The sequence below is a fragment of the Salmo salar genome, chromosome ssa25, assembly GCF_905237065.1.
Source record: "Salmo salar chromosome ssa25, Ssal_v3.1, whole genome shotgun sequence".
In the NCBI taxonomy this organism is placed as follows: domain Eukaryota; kingdom Metazoa; phylum Chordata; class Actinopteri; order Salmoniformes; family Salmonidae; genus Salmo; species Salmo salar.
In genome coordinates this window covers 18,172,209-18,192,391 of record NC_059466.1, presented here as the reverse complement: position 1 = coordinate 18,192,391, position 20,183 = coordinate 18,172,209, and the positions used below count along the sequence as shown (strand labels likewise).

The 20,183-nt window shown below is 41.8% G+C and overlaps 1 protein-coding gene across 4 annotated transcripts in view; it reads left to right on the top strand.

The window, feature by feature from the left end:
• gtdc1 (glycosyltransferase-like domain containing 1) overlaps nt 1–7,267 on the top strand; it is a 41,107-nt gene extending 33,840 nt beyond the window's left edge. For 3 of the 4 annotated variants that reach the window (XM_014173508.2, XM_014173507.2, XM_014173510.2), the window contains 5 exons: nt 2,315–2,424; nt 3,526–3,670; nt 6,038–6,108; nt 6,509–6,600; nt 6,798–7,267. In XM_014173508.2, the coding sequence (XP_014028983.1) occupies nt 2,315–2,424; nt 3,526–3,670; nt 6,038–6,108; nt 6,509–6,600; nt 6,798–6,881 (502 nt within the window). In that variant the 3' untranslated portion in view covers nt 6,882–7,267. The remainder of the gene's footprint in view (nt 1–2,314; nt 2,425–3,525; nt 3,671–6,037; nt 6,109–6,508; nt 6,601–6,797) is intronic. The other variant, XM_014173509.2, reaches the window with a different exon arrangement.
• The last annotated feature ends 12,916 nt before the right edge of the window (nt 7,268–20,183 follow it).

Sequence of the window (20,183 nt, the reverse complement as noted above, 5' to 3'; positions counted from 1 at the left end):
ATTGTATGTGGAGAGAGGACAGTGATTGTAAGTGGAGAGAGGACTGTGATTGTAAGTGGAGAGAGGACCGTGATTGTAAGTGGAGAGAGGACCGTGATTGTAAGTGGAGAGAGGACTGTGATTGTAGGTGGAGAGAGGACCGTGATTGTAGGTGGAGAGAGGACCGTGATTGTAGGTGGAGAGAGGACCGTGATTGTAAGTGGAGAGAGGACCGTGATTGTAAGTGGAGAGAGGACAGTGTTTCTTTACATCTGAAGCTACTGTAGACCTTACAGTGAAATGCTTACTTACAAGCCCTTAACCAACAATGCAGTTTTAAGAAAAATAAGTGTTAAGAAAGTATTTTCTAAAATAAAAATAAACTGTAAAAAATAGAAAAGTAACACTAACGAGGCTATATACAGGTCGAGGTAATATGTACATGTAGGTAGAGATAAAGTGACTATTCATAGATAATAAACAGAGAGTAGCAGCAGCGTAAAAATGGGGGGGGGGGTCAATGAAAATAGTCCGGGTAGCCATTTGATTAGCTGTTCAGGAGTCTTATGGCTTGGGGGTAGAAGCTGTTAAGAAGCCTGTTGGACCTAGACTTGGCGCTCCGGTACCGCTTGCCGTGCGGTAGCAGAGAGAACAGTCTATGACTAGGGTGCCTGGAGTCTTTGGGAATTTTTAGGGCCTTCCTCTGACACCACCTGGTATAGAGGTCCTGGATGGCAGGGAGCTTGGCCCCAGTGATGTACTGGGCTGTACGCACTACCCTCTGTAGCACCTTGCGGTCGGAGGCCGAGCAGTTGCCATACCAGGCTGTGATGCAACCAGTCAGGATGCTCTTGATGGTGCAGCTGTAGAACCTTTTGAGGATCTGAGGATCCATGCCAAATCTTTTCAGTCTCCTGAGGGGCAATAGGCTTTGTTGTGCCCTCTTCACGACTGTCTTGGCATGTTTGAACCATGATAGTTTGTTGGAGATGTGGACACCAAGAAATTTGAAGCTCTCAACCTGCTCCACTACAGCCCTGTCCATGAGAATGGGGACGTGCTCGGCCCTCCTTTTCCTGTAGTCCACGATCATCTCCTTTGTCTTGATCACGTTGAGGGAGAGGTTGTTATCCTGGCACCACACTGCCAGGTCTCTGACCTCCTCCCTATAGGCTGTCTCATCGTTGTCAGTGATCAGGCCTAATACTGTTGTGTTGTCGGCAAACGTAATGATGGCGTTGGAGTTGTGCTTGGCCATGCAGTCATGGGTGAACAGGGAGTACAGGAGGGGACTGATCACGCACCGCTGAGCTGCCCCCGTGTTGAGGAGCAGAGTGTCAGATGTGTTTTTACCTGCCGTACCACCCGGAGACGGCCCGGGACGTTTAGTGAGCGCCATGGTAGGTTTAGTGACCAGAGAGAGCCAGAACCTACATTTTAATGTCACATCCAGGGGACGGCACCCTTTGCAGATCACTAGCCCTCGGCCTTGAGGGCTCTATTACACCAGACGGAAGAGTGCCCCCTACTGGCCCTCCAACACCACTTCCCAGTCACAACCCGTATAGTCTCAGGTGCGGACCCCCTACAGCTCCAGAGGGAAACCAGCAGAGATATACAGCCATTTACATGTAGTCAACCTTCATTCATTTTCTACAGTTTATGCTAGTGACAAACCATAAATGACAGTGCACTAGTAAGGGCACAAGGCTACTCTCTAAACACATTTGTGTCATCGACCTTCACTGATTCCCTGTTTTGTCATCGCTAAAGGCAGGTGTGAGCTAATGCTAGCTGCTTTTAATGATAATGTGCAGACGCCCCTGTTAGATCAGTTGACTGTACTCCCTGTTCCCTCCTTCAGATTAGCATGGTGAGTGACAGGCCACTTGCACAGTATGACATCTGCTCCACAGCTGAACACAGCACCTGTGTTAACTAGAAGCAGGGCCTTCCAGGCACTGAACACATCAAGGATGACTGGCTGCTTCTCTCTCTGAGCCAACAGGGATCTCTGTCTCTCTGTCTGTCAGCTTGTTAAATCCCCCACCTGGCGTACTGCACACCGCATCGATACCACAGTCAAGTGTCCTCTGGGGAGTGCTATGATCTTTCTCTTTTTCTGGCTGCTGCCTTGCCTTGTGTAACCTGGCCTCTGTGTGTGTGTGTGTTTCTGTGTGAATAAATCACAGAGCAGAATGGTACTGAGAGGGGTAAGCCTTTGGACGCCCAGCGCACACCAGAGCAGAGCCTGTCCTGAGCCTGTCCTGTGTGTGTTGTTGTGTGTGTGTGTACGTAGCACCATCAAGGCCCTGAATTCTGTTTGTGGTTGAAGGGAACACGACAAAGACCCCGAGCTCTTCTTCAAGATGCTGCTGAAGCTGAAAGAGAGAGGCCTGGGCTTTCAACTGTCTGTCCTGGGAGAGACCTTCACTGACGTACCAGGTACACACACACTCATTTTACAAGCAAAGGATTAAGTGGGCTCTGGTTTTGCAATGACACTTGTTTTCAAAGCAGTGGGTGTTTGGTTTCAAAACTGTGAGTTGAAAACTTTGCACAACTTCTCGAAAGGTGAGCGAAAAGCTATACTTTGTTTTTTACGATGTAGCATAAGGTTGTGCACCCAAGGCATACTGTATGTAATTGTTATGGCTTTCAATGTAATTGGTAATTTGACTAAGTGTGGGGTTAAGGTCGTCTGACAGGCCAGTTTTTTTTTAAGCCCTCAGGACAGTGTTTAATTGATCAAATCCGCTCCCCATTAGTAGATGATGATGCTATAATGACTTTAGTACACTCCAATGTATTCACCACTGAGTGTTAAGTAAATTAATACACATTCTGGCCCCATGGCTGGAAGCAAAGACATCCTTACAGGAAACACACTCTCTCATATTGGGATGTAAACTTTTATAGGAGCATAAACAGATGGAAAGAGAGACTGTAAATTTTTCTCATATTTAGTAATTACGTTTATGATTGCTCGGAAGGCAATCGCATTAGAACAATTTTAATCTACTTTGATTTTCTTAATAGGGTCACGGTATTGATTATGTTCACCCCTCACCTGTTTCTCCCGATCTCATGTTGTATATCATTTTTAGTCCAAAGTTTATGCCTCAGCTTCAGTTCTGACCTCTGTTTTTCAAAGGATTTTCCCTCTGTTTTCCTGGATTCAGTCCATTCCCTGTTTCACTGAACTGTTCTCCAAACACTTTTTGGTCACTGAAACATCTTCCTGATGTCATCACTATTTTGGGAATACACAGCAGCATGGAACTCATTATGAATCCAGAATGTCACGGACAGATGGCTTTTCAATGACATGCATTTTGTTGCATTATTTCATTTAATTTATCCTCCGTTAAACTCAAGTCCTTTATGTGGGAATCTAATCGGTTATAAAGAGTTGGCGAAACGAGCAACTGGACAAAGTCAATCAGTCCACTCTGGCATTTTACTCAATCAAATGAAAGCATTCATACAGTAACAGATATGGTTATTGTGAATAATATACATCAGTCTCCCATCCCCCCCATTCAGACATCTTTGCAGAGGCCAGAGTGGACCTGAATGACCATGTCCTCCACTGGGGGTTCATGCCCAGTAAAGAAGACTACCTCCGTGTCCTCTGCCAGGCAGACGTGGTGGTCTCCACAGCCAAGCATGAGTTTTTTGGAGTGGCCATGTAAGTAACTCACTCTCCTGGTTGGTTTCTTTTAATATCTACTTAAGACACAACAAAACATGAACTGCTGAAAGAGTGAATGAAAAGTAATTTGCTTGGCTTTCATGTGAAGTAAACATTTGAATTTGACATGTTGTCTACATGAAGTGACAGTTCATTAAATCTAAACTAAAAAGTTCTTATTTCTAGGTGTTTTTACCTCTAGGGAGGTAGAGTCCAAAGTGTATGATGAGACTTGCTACCGTATGAAACCAAACTTCAGTCACCTGTGCTGTGCGTTTGAAGGGTTTCGTCAGCTCCTGCCTACAGCCAAGGTAGAGCAGGACTGGAGCCAGAGTAGTGCCACTTCAGTAGAGAGGAAGGTTGTGATCTTCCAAAACACCAGCCTGGTGGTGTGTTAATTCTATGGATTGCTTCATGCAGGCAGTGTGGGAATCTATTTTAGAATGATTGGCTGAAAACACGTTAGAAGCTTGGCTGTGCACAATAAGGAAGCCTTGTGTTAATTATGGTTGTGAAAAACACTGTCCTGAGTTTGAGGAAGGGATGTCCCTCTGGGGGAGTCTTGTACAATGATGTTTTATACTTCCTTTGATCCTAACCAGGGGGATCTGAGACACACACGACCACCCACGAAGCTCTATTGATAGTAAACCTTGTGGATGCGGTGGAGGCCCTTTGTGTGTGTTTTCGGCAACAGAGAAACGCACATTGAATGGATGAATATCAACACTGGGTTCTCCTAAGAGAGATGTCCAGGTGGATGAGGATGTTAAATGTTTCCTCCAGCTTCCAATCGGCTTCACTCACCTGTTTGAAAGTAAACAAAATAGATATCGGTGCTCGTTGAGTGTTCCATTACAAACCTTTCAAGTTAGCAAGTGATTTAGAATACCTGTTCAATTTCATCAGCTTCACATAGCGTTCAAAACAGGAAAATAGTTAAGGGTTTCTCATTTCCACACTCTGCTTAAGGATAAACAGACATGTAGGCTTCTGAAGAGCATAATAAACAAAAAAGAGCAGTCCAGTCACATTGCCCGACAGAGGTGTCACCAATGTGTTTCATCCTCATTATTGTGGAATTTGGCCCTAATCTGATTAATTATGGTCTGGCGATGTGAGCAGACGCCTATTCATGCCCTGCAGTGAAGAAGTCATTTACCCCAGCCAAATGATCGGCTAATTATATTTGAGATGGAAAGCCTTATAACCATTTGCACGCTTACACATTACGCCACTGAAATGGAACTGACCTTAATAATCGGTTTCATAGATTTTGCTGTCATAGACTAGGGGGCTATCATCTTGCTACCTTTAAATTAGCTTGATTAGCCATGCTATTCTTTGGAATGCAGGCAAAGGCAATTAGACTATTAGAAAGCATTAACCACTTTCATACGGTGCCGAAAGGTAGTTTGACTTATTAAACCCCTGTTTCCCAGGAACAAACTGTTGCCTGTCAAACCTTCTAGGACGACAGAAGAGCAATATTGCCGTTGTTAAATAGTAAGATGCAGCTGATGTTGTAGATAGAATTTCCAACCTGTTCGAGGATATTGGGTAAATTTTGAGTGCAGACTAGTGAATGGCGTCATTGCATACGTGTGAGGATTTCACCCATCATTTTAGTCTTAACGTGAAATTAAACTCCCGAGAATGATGTACTAAAGTGATGGAAAGGAGTGAAATTGTCATCAATATTGATGCACATTCTAATTTAAATAGGCAGGTTTCTGCAATGGTCAGTGAGGATCAGATAAGTTCTGTGAAAGTGGAGGGAAGCTCTATGTACCATACCAACAGGCTTTTCTATCTCTACGTTTATTTCAGGAGATGAACGTTTCACAAATAACTTATTCACATTTGAAAACCATTTGGATGGATTTTAGGTTCTCTTTTGTGGTGGTTTTGAACATCCTGTAACATTGCAGATGATGTGAGGTAACAGCGAAAGAGATGCTTTTCTCTCCCCATCGTTTTGAGAATGGGATGAGTTCCACTGCGTTGCTGGGAAATGTGCTATGTCCGGATTCTTTCTTTCCCCAGCTAGTCTGTGGGACTTCATTTATTCTGAACTGTGCATCAAAAGAAACCAATGTCAACAAAGACACAATGGGACCCATTTTGACAACGCTGTTCAGCTCATGCAGTTATTAGGGGCAGATATTGTGTTCACTTTCCAATTTTGGGGACAGAGTAAACCAACTTTTTATCTTTTGCATGACCGGAGCACACTTTTTTCAGCAAATGGATTTCTGAGACAATGATTATGTTATACAACTGGTGCCCAAATGTGTTTCACACTTGTTGTTTTTAAGCCAATACTTTTGACAGGAAGCTAAACTATAAAATGTTATATTGCAGGCTAGAAGCTGTTCATTGTGGCTGTTATCCACTCTGCCCCAATGCTTTGGTGTATCCTGAAATATTCCCAGGTATTACTACACAAATACGCTAATACACCATTCCATTGCAAGATGTTTAATTCTCCAAAAAATGTATTTCTAGAAATGTGTTGTATTTAGATGTTCAAGGTGTAAATCTGAAAAATAAATCACCAAAATAGAACGCTGAAGTCAAAGCTACGATTACTGAGCACAACAAAAACATCTAATTTACCTGATTCTTAACACCGTGGCTGTGCCTCTTCCTTAAATTAGATTTGCATAAATAATATGAATCTTTAAAAAGAATACTAGTTTAATTATGTAAAACCTGTCCCAGTTCAGTGTAATATGTATTTTTAATTATAAAGAAAGTGCGCTGTATCTAGCCTGTGCTTTGAGGTTTTTCTTTCATGAAAATATGTTTTCCTTTCCTCGCTCTGTCCAACAGAGGAGTATCTGTACTCTACACCTGAGCAGCTTTATAAGAAACTACAGGGACTGTGCAGAAGGCCATACGTGGTGAGGAGACATCACGTTAAGGTAATTAACACTTTGACATGACAGGAACGGGATTAGCTAGCACACGCTTCATTCAGTTCACAATTAATTTCTCTCTTTACGGTTTCTCCTCACCCTTCATCCTGCCTGTGTGCCTTGCTTTCTTCTGTACTGTAAGTTGACAGTTGACACCAGAGCTTAATCCTGCCTTTCATTCTTTCCTCTGTATTGTACTGTAGGTTGACACCAGTTCCTATTCCTGGGCTGCTCGGAAGGAGGACTTCAGGAGTCTGCTGGCATACAAAGAGGACCACCATCCCTGACGGACAGACTACAACTGGGCCCAATGCGAGTCTCCGCGGATCTGCTCAGAAGTGGGCACACTTAGTTCACTCGATTAGTGGCAGAATGAGATGGATTTAAAGGTTGATGGAAAGTCTGCTGCGTAACGAGGGAGGGAGAGTCTCAAGGGCTGTCGTCATAGCTGCCTGACATGGAGCCACGGGCTACAAACCTGTGGTGGCCTCAGACAGCCTGTCCCCACCACCTCTCTCTCTCCACTCAGCTCCACTCTGCTCAAATCAAAGCCATGCCTTTGAGACATTGTGCCTGTTGTAAACGTCCCCATCTTCATGTGCGAGAGGGAGAGGTCTTTTATGTCTACTGTGGTTTGAATTTGAAATAAAGAGAAAAGAACGCGTAAACTCTTTCAAAGGTTTCTCAAAGGCGGTGCCACCTCATATATCCGGTTGTGTTCATTTTTATCCTGTACTGGAGAGGACCTGGAGCTGGAATTGCTCCCCACCCCACGACTCCCGACAGAGTGGCAGCCAAGTTGTGGCTTGAAATGCTGTTCTCTGCCTCCCCACCTGGGTTGCCAGGGGCCTCATTTATAAATTGTGCGTACGTACAAAATATACCCCAAAATGTGCGTGCGCCAGTTCACACAAAACTTGTCATTTATAAAAAATTTACTTAACGTGACAATTTGCTCAACTCCCCGCAACTTTTAGACGATGCGTACGCACATCTCTGCTAGTGTATGAAATATTATATTGCAATCTGGCAAGTAAGTATTTTGTGCAAATGGGGGATATGATGACAAGCTTAATCATAATAAACATATTAAAAAGAATGCAGCCATTTCCAATTCAAGTGGAACTGACAGCATTTTAGCAACATTAAATCTTATTAAAATATACACCCCAGGAAGAATGACACTTCGTTTTACATTATCGGACAAGCAAGCACTTAGATATGGTCATTTTCACGTTTTCACGTATGCATACTTCCCAAACATTCTAAAGCATTTGTAAACATTCAATAGCAATATAGAGTGGGAAAGCAGCTGTGCATTTGGACAATTAATAGACTGCAGTAAATTAAACCTAATAAAAATATCTGTCTCGTCCAGGACTAGAGTCTACGCAGACCGGTGTGGTACACCGATCAGGTACACTAGGTCTATATGCCAACAAGCCATTTGCCACAAGGGCCTGCCATCATTCACTTTGAACTGGACTGCATGTTTACAGGCAGTTGCAACAGCATGACTTTAGATCATTAGAACGCATTAGGCAAAAGCCACAAAATACAGTTGAACGGATTTCTGCAAATATGTACAGTTGAAGTCGGAAGTTTACATACACCTTAGCCAAATCCATTTAAACTCAGTTTCACAATTCCTGACATTTAATCCTAGTAAAAATTCTCTGTTTTAGGTCAGTTAGGATCACCACTTTATTTTAAGAATGTGAAACAGAATAATATTAGAGAGAATGATTTATTTCAGCTTTTCTTTCTTTCATCACATTCCCAGTGCGTCAGAAGTTTACATACACTCAATTAGTATTTGGTAGCATTGCCTTTAAATTGTTTAACCTGGGTCAAATGTTTCGGTTAGCCTTCCACAAGCTTCCCACAATAAGTTGGGTGAATTTTGGCCCATTCCTCCAGACAGAGCTGGTGTAACTGAGTCAGGTTTGTAGGCCTCCTTGCTCACACACACTTTTTTAGTTCTGCCCACAAATTTTCTATAGGATTGAGGTCAGAGCTTTGTGATACCTTGACATTGTTGTCCTTAAGCCATTTTGCCACAAATTTGGAAGTATGCTTGGGGTCATTGTCCATTTGGAAGACCCATTTGCGACCAAGCTTTAACTTCCTGGCTGATGTCTTGATGTTGCTTCAATATATCCACATAACTTTCCTGCCTCATGATGCCATCTATTTTGTGAAGTGCACCAGTCCCTCCTGCAGCAAAGCACCCCCACAACATGATGCTGCCACCCCTGTGCTTCACGGTTGGGATGGTGTTCTTCGGCTTGCAAACCTCCCCCTTTTTCCTCCAAACATAACGATGGTCATTATGGCCAAACAGTTCTATTTTTGTTTCCTTAGACCAACGGACATTTCTCCAAAAAGTACGATCTTTGTCCTCATGTGCAGTTGCAAACCGTAGTCTGGCTTTTTTATGGTGGTTTTGGAGCAGTGGCTTCTTTCTTGCTGAGCGGCCTTTCAGGTTATGTCGATATATAGGTTATGTCGATATTGTTTTACTGTGGATATAGATACTTCTGTACCTGTTTCCTCCAGCATCTTCACAAGGTCCTTTGCTGTTGTTCTGGGATTGATTTGCACTTTTCGCACCAAAGTACGTTCATCTCTAGGAGACAGAACTTGTCTCCTTCCTGAGCGGGTTGACGGCTGCGTGGTCCAATGGTGTTTATACTTGCGTACTATTGTTTGTACAGATGAACGTGGTACCTTCAGGCGTTTGGAAATTGCTCCCAAGGATGAACCAGACTTGTGGAGGTCTACAATTTTTTTTGCTGAGGTCTTGACTGATTTCTTTTGATTTTCCCATGAGGTCAAGCAAAGAGGCACTGAGTTTGAAGGTAGGCCTTGAAATACATCCACCGGTACACCTCCAATTGACTCAAATGATGTCAATTAGCCTATCAGAAGCTTCTAAAGCCATGACATCATTTTCTGGAATTTTCCAAGCTGTTTAAAGGCACAGTCAACTTAGTGTATGTAAACTTCTGACCCACTGGAATTGTGATACAGTGAATTTATAAGTGAAATAAACTGTCTGTAAACAATTGTTGGAAAAATTACTTGTGTCATGCACAATGTAGATGTCCTAACCGACTTGCCAAAACTATAGTTTGTTAACAAGAAATTTGTGGAGTGGTTGAAAAACGAGTTTTAGTGACTACAACCTAAGTGTATGTAAACTTCTGACTTCAACTGTAGCTAAATACAACGGGAATCATCTTACATTTGGGAAGTTTACAGTCCTATTGACCAAAAAATTATAAAAAGGTAGGCTATCTTTCCCTACGGCACCAGTCAAAAGTTTGGACACACCTACTCATTCAAGGGTTTTTCATTATTTGTACTATTTTCTGCATTGTAGAATAATAGTGTAGACATTAAAACTATGAAATAAAATATATGGAATCATGTAGTAACCAAAAAAGTGTTAACCTTTTGACTGACCTTCATGTCTTAAAGTAATGATGGACTGTCATTTCTCTTTGCTTATTTGAGCTGTTCTTGCCATAATATCTTAGTCTTTTACCAAATTGGGCTATACCAACCCTACCTTGTCACAGCACAACTGATTGGCTCAAACGCATTAAGAAGGAAATAAATTCCTCAAACAAGGCACACCTGTTAATGTAAATGCATTCCAGGTGACTATCTCATGAAGCTGATTGAGGGAATGCCAAGAGTGTGCAAGCTGTCATCAAGGCAAATGGTGGCTACTTTGAAAAATGTCAAATATAACGCTTTTTTTGGTTACTACATGATTCCATATGTGCTATTTCATCGTTTTGATTTCTTTACTATTATTCTACAATGTAGAAAATAGTAAATATAAAGAAAAACCCTTAAATGTCGGTCCAAACTTTGGACTGGTACTGTATATGCACATCAACAAGATCAACAACTAATGCTAGCCAGAGCAATGTGAGCTAAAATCTAACGAAGGAGCATTTCGATAAACCCTCTCACACTTTTTCAGCTAGTTGGCCATCAAAATTGCAATGATAAACGATGGGGAATAGCCTGCTCGTCCTTCGGTAGCTTGTCTGCCAATGTCCCAACTGAGCACCCAAGCTAACTGGCTAAAGTTGCCTAGCTTGCTAGCTACTTCCAGACACAAATGAGAGAACACCTCACTCACCATTTTACTCGCCCGAGCAGAGCTGGTTAGGCTGTTTACATGTTTTATAGAGCATACGTGACTATTACTTTTTTTTACCTACGATTACTTACACGGTCATATTCAGTGGGTCTTGCACTTTTGTTTTTCTGTGCTCTGGCACACTCAGACAAGATTTCAGAGTACATAGCTAGCCAGAGTGATTTAGCGAATGCAAGATATATGCTAACTGGATAACAGTCGTTCAGCATAGCTAGCTAGCTAGCAAAGCGATTCACATTTCTTTCTAGCTAACCAAATGACACATGCATCTTTAGCTGTGTAGCCACCGAAAAACAATACCAGGGGAAAATTTGCGACCATGACCTCTCCAATGACACTGCGTCCTCCTAGCAGCTATCTAGCTAGCTAGCTATCTAGCTAACGTTAGGCTCTGTGTTTTTAGCTTGCTACATCAATAGATACGCTAGCATATTAGCCATGTTATGACTGACTTGTGATCATTGACCTTGCTAGTTTGATTGTATTGACATTCCCAGCCTTAGTTACATTCGCCCGTTTTTTGTCAAAATATTGAGTAATTGAAACTGAAACAGTGCATCCTGAATGGAGGCAGCAAACAATGTACCAGGCCAGCTGTGATTTACAACCATAAAGTTATACATTTCTTGGTAGTCCAAAAAATATGAGTGAATTTTATTAATCATGCATTGAACTGATCTATTCTGCCAACAATGCCTTAGTGTACGTCATGGAATGTTGAGTCAAATAGAACCTATATTTAAAACCGCTTATGAAGTTGGTTTTGTAGCATAAACTGGGAATTAGATATTTTTGACTGATATGATTGTCTGTGTCGTATCTGCAAAGTAGTTAAAATGCTGTCAGTTCCACTTTAACGAGAAGAGAACATCTGTGTTTTATTTTTAGAATCTAAAATATAGACATAGGAATCTTTTTCCTATTTATTTTATTTCCATAACCATTGCAGAATAAATTCCTCACCTTTTCTGAACAAAAATATAAACACAACATGCAACAATTTCAAGGATTTTACTGAGTTACAGTTCATACAGTAAAATGTGGAGGTCCTGGGCTGGCGTCGTTACTACACATGGTCTGCGGTTGGACATACTGCCAAATTCTCTAAAATGACGTTGGAGGCGGCTTATGGTAGAGACATTAACATTCAATGCTCGCAACAGCTCTGGTGGACATTCCTGCAGTCAGCATGCCAATTACTCGCTCCCTCAACTTAAGACATCTGGCATTGTATCCACTCACTACTACTACTGTAAGTCGCTCTGGATAAGAGCGCCTGCAAAATGACTAAAATAAAAAAAATATATATGATAAAACTGAACATTTTAGAGTATGTGGCCTTTTATTGTCCCCAGCATAATATGCACCTGTGTAATGATCATGCTGTTTAATAACCTTCTTCATATGCCACACCTGTCAGGTGGATGGATTATCTTGGCAATTGAGAAATGCTCACTAACAGGGATGTAAACAAATGTTGAGAGAAATACGCTTTTTGTGCGTATGAAACATTTCTGGGATCTTATTTCAGCTCATGAAACATGGGACCAACACTTTACATGTTGAGTTTATATTTTTGTTCAGTGTAAATTGTTTTGAATGTACTGTACAATCAATCTTAGACACTTGCTATAGGCAGCATGCATGCTTATTCTGCCATATTTAACGGTTGTAAATGAGGCCCCGGGAGACTGTTTTGAAGTACCTAAACAGACTTGGGCTGACTTGGGCTAGGTACTTGTCTGCTGGGATCAATGCAGGTCTCTCTGTCTACGCTCTGTCTTCTATAGTTCTACAAATAAACATTGTTTTCTATTGTTCTGTAGAATATAGTGTTTTGTTTTGAGAATGTTCAACATATTACAATACTAGAATCCATATCTGACAAGCAAATAACTTTGGTACATGCATTTTCAGGTGGAGCTCTCAAAATGTGTCATGCCCAGACTGCCAGTACTAACACTGCAATCATGTAATGCCATGGTTTAAATAATTGTTCAGCCCCTTTAGAGAATACCTTACAACTATGTGTTCAAGGTAGAACAGACACTTTCATTAGCGGAGGGTGAAAAGGTTAAACGTTAACCATATCATCAGGAATTAACCATATAGGCCTAACCGCAGCATTGTTTGGCCTCCTTCCCCTTTTCAATCTCTTCCCCCTATTCAAAGCATGTTCCCCTTTAGTGTTGCTAGCAGCAACCTGAATCCCTTGCCTTCTTATGTACCCTTGATCTTTTATGGAGTAAAAGGAGGCCAAGAAAACAGAATTAGTCAAACGGGCTCACACGACACCGAGGAGGAAAAGATGTTTTAAACCGATAGAGTTAATATTTGAATTAAACCTTTTCATTATGCACACGTACTTTAGGGCTGCTGTGTTGTAGGGCTAGGCTGCATAGGGACTGGAGAGGCGCCCATCGTGGTTATTAATGGACTTTGAGGTAACACAGGCCTCAGGGTGCATCATCAAACTGTCCACCCACACGACTGAGCGCGACACTCGGCTCTAGCCCCGGGCATACCTACCCACAATCCCCTTCCAATGCATTTTACGTTCTCAAAGATGATATAAAAGGAAGAGGGGGTGGAGGGGCTTCGGGACCCCTCCTCTCCTGCCCCCCCCCCAAACCCCTCTGGCCCCCCACCTTCAGCCAGCACAGAGAGTGGCTCACAGAGGTTTTGTATGCAGCTAATGTGTGAGTAGGAGTGGTGAGTACACAGGGGGCCCTCAGCATGGTGGCTGTATTTTCTATTGACATAATGCGTAGGGTATTATCAAGTACCATGGTAGTCGATGGGTTACTAGGAGATAATGACGTCTTTGATGCTTTGAATCTCATTCAAATCCTAGATTGCCCAGTTTGGAGCCCTGTTGTAGTCCCTTGGGATCTGTTTGTTTGGTGTATGCCGTATTGGTATCGTTTGTGACAAGAAAAGTAATCCATTTGGGCTTCACACACATCTCCATAAAGCAATTGACCTGATATTTGTCCCAATCCTACCCATGATGACACCCTCTCATTTCCAATATTCAGCTCTGTAGAGAGCGGAACATAATGCAATGTGGATCCGTCGGTATCATAAACTAAATGGCCACTAAACACGACATGACACATCACTGCAATTTACCGCTAACACATATTCAATCCGTACAACTAGAAAAATGGCATTCCATGTTTTTAACACTGAACAATTTTGCCCTGTGGTTATGCTCTTCCACCTGGTAGTCACAGGGAGAAATGGGATAATTAATGCAATCTCTCGCGCTAAGCAAAGTGTGTCAGACTGACTCTGCTGTTCACGTCGTTCGCGGTATTGTAGAGGCAACAAACATCACAGCCCACTCAGATTGTCAACAATAGTACAGTTAGAACAGAATTGAAATCAAGACTGCTGAACATAATAAACATGTACTGTTGTGTAGACAGTATTAAAGACTGGCTGCATGCACTGTTGTGTAGACAGTATTAAAGACTGGCTGCATTGGATATTGAGAATGAAGAGATTCTTTGTTTGAAAATGTATGAAGATTAGTCTTCAAATTTAACCAAAAAGTAGATGCATTTGGTCACAGGTGGAAAGCTATCTTTCCTTACTCCTCCACTTATTGTATAAGGTATTATTACTATGAAATTTGAATAGATGTCACCCCTCTTTACAGACCAATTGGGAGAGACAATAGGATAACCAACAGTTATGAAGCTATGAATCACTGCGTGCCTCTGATAGAACAGTTAAAGTCATGGCAGAGATTAGGTAATACTGTTACATCTTAGTTTATTCTGTGACAACCTTTAGATTGTCCACATCACTCTTACTTTTGTTCCAATATTCACACTGGGATCATCTAGCATCCTTCCATCGGTGGATTCATTGAGTTACCATTCACTAACACCTGATTTAATATTATCCATAACCATGGACAGGATTTCTATTCCCTCCTGATTATGAACAACACCAACCCTAGCTTGATGTCCACATCCCGCTTCAACCCTAACCCTAGCCTCAACCACAACCCTAACCCTAGCTTCATGTCCACATCCCGGTTCAACCTTAACCCTCAACTCCAACCCTAGCTTCATGTCCATAACTTGGTTCAACCCTAATCCTAGAATCAATTACAACCCTATTCTGTCTACTACACATCCACCATTCCTCTACCCATGCCCTCTGTACCATGCTCCTAGTAGCTGTAGACTAGCAGGGCAGCCACAACAGACCCAGGTCGCGACCTGACGACGCCGTAAAGCCCATAACAATGCCTTCCGTCTACCCCGTCGCAAAATGCCACCCCACTGTAAAAGGTTTTATAGCAGAGTCCATAAAACACTGAATGCATTAAACGTTTTCATTGGCCTGTTAAGACACGTTGCTTTGAACAGTTGGTGTCGTGTGTACTGCATGTGTGTGTTTACTGTATGAGTTGTGTGTTCTGAAAGTGTTGTGTGTGTTTGATTTGTACATGACTGTTGAGCTAGGACTGTGTTACTCAAAAACAGCCGACTTGTGATCACTTTCCCCGTTTTTGATTTAGGAAAATTCGGAATATCCCAATTTAAGTCGGATGGAAACATGAATGAGATGTGTTTGTTTGCCCCTCCCTTTATTTTGATAATCTACCATATTTGTTATTAGTTTCTGATAAGAGCAGAATTGACATACAGTTGACATACAGTCTACTTTGTAAAGGTAAAGAAGGAAAAGGCTATACAACCTAACCCATGGGAATCAACGTACCATGATCTCTCGCTATGTCTTGGTGTTACATTTGGAGTCTGTTGTCACTCCCTATCCTATCCCCTCCACTCATGCGTACAGCCAAGTGAGAATAATTCTCTCCCTGGTAATTAAAGTATTTTATTTTTGCCACGGGTCAAATAAAGGGAAACAGTTCATTCCTTAATGTGTAGGTCGACTTAATGTGTAGGTCGGCTAGATTGTTGCTGGAGGTTCTGAATGACTAGATTGTGGCCCTGAGCACAGGGCTTGTTTACTCTTCTTAGCCTCACAATTAAATATACTTCCATACATCCATGAACTATGGCGATATCATTTTTCCTCATGTCTAAGGCTGATGCCATTTTTCAAGAAATAACTGAGTCCTGCAGATAGTTTCACTATATGACGGACGGTATTATTGTGAATATTAAAATTAGAATTCACTTTTTTTGTAAAAAGAAACTCTTTAGAGAGATGGAAGACAGAGAAAAAGGCTCTGCTATTTGAATTTGAAAGTAAGAAAATGTTGGTTTGGGGCATTTTGAAACTGGTGGATTATCAACAAAGAACAGCAACATTAATTTCACGCATCAGAAAAAAGCCTGGTTCCGTCCTCTTGGTTCTGAGGCTGTCTGATTCTAGACTGAAACAACACCTCCAGCATGGAATGACAAACTCAAAGAAAGACAAAAACAAAGACTGGTCTGGGGAAATGTGTTTATGCAAATGTACATGTGCACATGTGGATATGGATAAGGCACAACTGTTTTCCTCATTACATCTGATATAGGTTTCTATTTGGGAAAGACCTGTTATTCCACTCTGGAGACTGAGTGAGATGCTGGATAAAGATGTTGATCATCTCTCCAATGGCTTTATTAACTGTCAAGGTCTTTGAAAATAATCTATTTCCTACATGCAAACCGTCAGTTATTAATCAGGTATTTTCTGAAACATTGCAGGCTAAGTGCTAATTATGCAGTAATAACCTATGAATAATAACCACCGTTTAATATCATTTAATATCAGGCAGTTGGGAATAATGATTTGTGAATTGAATACACTGAACAAAAATATAAATGCAATGTAAAGTTTTGGTCCCGTGTTTCATGAGCTGAAATAAAAGATCCCAGACTTTTTTCCCATACATACAAAAAGCTTATTTGTCTCATTCTGCACAAATTTGTTTACATCCCTGTTAGTGAGCATTTCTCTTTTGCCAAGATAATCCATCCACCTGATCAAGAATCTGATTAAACAGCATGATCATTACACAGGTGCACCTTGTGTTGGGGACAATAAAAGTCCACTCTAAAATGTGCAGTTTTGTCACACAACACAATGGCAAATAGGTCTCAAGTTTTGAGGGAGCATGCAATTGACATGCTGACTGCACCAGAGCTGTTGCCGTTGGGTTAAGGAATGGGCAAGCATAAGCTATGGACAACGAACACAATTGCATTTTATCGGTGGCATTTTGACGAAATCCTGAGGCCCGTTGTCGTGCCATTCATCCGCTGCCATCACCTCATGTTTCAGCATGATAATGCATGGCCCATGTCGCAAAGCTCTGTACACAATTCCTGGAATCTGAAAATGTCCCAGTTGTTCCATAGCCTGCATATTCACCAGACATGTCACCCATTGAGCATGTTTGGGACGCTCTGGATCGACGTGTACGACAGCATGTTCCAATTCCCGCCAATATCCAGCAATTTTGCACAGCCATTGAAGAGGAGTGGGACAACATGCCACAGGCCACAATCAACAGCCTGATCTAATCTATGCGAAGGATATGTGTCGCGCTGCGGTGGTCACACCAGATACTGACTGGTTTTCTGATCCATGCCCTACTTTTAAGGTGTCTGTGACCAACAGGGGCAGGGCGCAACTTTTGCTGGTGACAAGGGGCACATGCCCCCCCCCCAGATTCTGAAATTGCATTTTTGTCCCCCATAGTTTTATCATTGCACTGTGTTACAAAACGTGTCTCCGGTGTGCTTTAGGACCATGTAGATGCCTCAGAGCAGTCGGGTAGGCTGTTTTCTGGTTTCAGCTTGCTGGATTTAGGACCGCAGAGACACCACAGAGCAGAAAGGCTGTTTGAAGGCAAAGCTTCTGAAAGGCTGGCGAATAAAACCAGCACAGGAGAGATGAACAGAGGTAGCTGCTGTCTGTGTTCTGCTTTTTCTCTGAGTTGTAAAAGCAAGCAGAGCAGAAACTTGCTACTCTTTAGTTGGCTTATCTAGCTGGCAAGGTAACTACTGTTTGACAGAATAAAAAAATATATATTCCCAGTACTGAGCTAGTAGTGTAACTGACATGTTACCTTAGCTAATGTTTCATCCCCCCTCGACTGAAGTGAGTGAATTACTAGCAGCTAGTTAGCTAGCTACTAGCTACCACAGCCAGCTCAGCTCTAGCTAGCCTCTAACTATCTGTCAGAAAGCAGTATCTAACAGCTGTTGTGTGTATGGAAATGTTTTGTAGCCTTTGCTTTGTCCCTTTTCAACAGAGGTACATTTGATGACGTACCATTGTACCATTAGCTAGCAGAGCTAGCCGAAAGCTGGCTAACATTAGCTAGTTAGTTAGCTAGCTCGCTAACTTTAGCTATTATTTTTGCCTCAATCACACCAGACCAGAATCAAATGATGAAACCAGTGGCCAAATGATTGAAGACCGATATTCTGACGTTTTTTCAGCGCAATGTGAATTTTTATTAGTCAGTATAGCAATGTAATGTTTTTGAACTGTCAGTTTCCCTAGCTAATTCTCTACTTTTCACACTGACACGGTATATACAGCTCTACAGGCTTCACTGTCATGGTGCACAGTCATTACACAACACTATGCAGGATCAGATGGTGACAGGTGTCCCTGCAGCGTCAGACAGCCAAGGAAGACCAGTCTACATAGCTCAGGTAAATTTTGCAATATATTATAACTATGAGTGAATGGATACAAAGTTCCATCTTGAGTGGATTGGTAGGTTACAGTCTGGGATCTGGGAATAATGGCCATTTCAATTGTTGAACCATTGATTCTATTCATGGATAATATAATGTATACTAATGTCATTCTTTGTCATGCCTCATCTGAGCAGGATCAGATGGTGACAGGGGTTTCATCAGGGTCAGGCAGCCAGGGAAGACCATTCTGTGACAGAGCTGCAGATAGAACACTTTATTTTCTCTGTACAGAAAACATGGGACAAGCAAGAAGCTTAAAAGATTTAAACTATTTTAAAGCAGTCTGACAAACCTCTAAAGTTGATTTCCAAACTGTACCAAGGGTTGATAGAGGCTTTTCCCAATGACACAAAACATGTAAAACAAAAATGTGAGGAAGAACTGGGAGATGCTATTGATGATGAATGGATACAGATATGTTTGAATGCTCATATTATCTCAGTCATAAATTATTACAGTTTAAGACCATCCATAGAATGTACTATATGCCAGTGAAACTGAATGTCATGCACACAGAAATGTAATTGTTCTGCTGGAGGTGTAAAACACAAAAGGGGACATATTTGCATGTAAGGTCTTGTGAAGGCTGGCTGAATTCTGGCAAAGAGTATGTTATTTTATCTCAGCATGTCTACAGATTCTCCCTTCTCCCTGTTTTTGTTTGCTTGGAAATGTTGATACTGGAAACTTATCAGAAGAAACGGTGTAACCTAGTATTAATAGTGGCTAAGAAACGCATTGCAATTATTTCAAAATCACATTTATTGGTCACATACACATATTTACAGATGCTATTGCAGGTGTAGTGAAATGCTTGTTGGAAGGTTGGTTATCCTCCCGCAATGGATGGAAGAAATGTCAAGTTATGTATCACTAGATTTGATTTATGACAAGATGAAGGGTATGCTGTGCAACTTTCATAAGGTCTGGATGCCTTATATGGAATAAATCAAATCAAATGTTATTGGTCACATACACGTGTTTAGCAGATGTTATTAAGGGTGTAGCGAAATGCTTGTGTTTCTAGCTCCAACAGTGCAGTAATATCTAACAACTACTATCTAACAATTTCACAACATATATACTCAATACACACAAATATAAGTAAATGAATGTAATTAAGATTATATAAATGTATGGACGAGCAATGTCAGAGCGGGATAGACTAAGATACAATAGTATAGAATACAGTATATACATATGAGATGAGTAATGCAAGGTATGTAAACATTATTAAAGTGACTAGTGTTCCATTTATTAAAGTGATTTAAAGTCTATGTATATGGGCAGCAGCCTCTATGTGCTAGTGATGGCTATTTAACAGTCTGATGGCCTTGGGATAGAAGCTGTTTTTCAGTCTCTCGGTCCCAGCTTTGATGCACTTGTTCTGACCTGGCCTTCTGGATGATAGCGGGGTGAACTGATGTAGTGGCTCGGCTGGTTGTTGTCCTGATCTTTTTGGCCTTCCTGTGACATTGGGTGCTGTAGGTGTCCTGAAGGGCAGGTAGTTTGCCCCCGGTAATGCGTTGGGCAGACTGCACTACCCTCTGGAGAGCCCTGCGGTTGCGGGCGGTGCAGTTGCCATACCAAGCGGTGATACAGCCCAATAGGATGCTCTCAATTGTGCATCTGTAAAAGTTTGTGAGGGTTTTAGGTGCCAAGCCAAATTTCTTCAGCCTCCTGAGGTTGAAGAGGCACTGTTGCGCCTTCTTCAC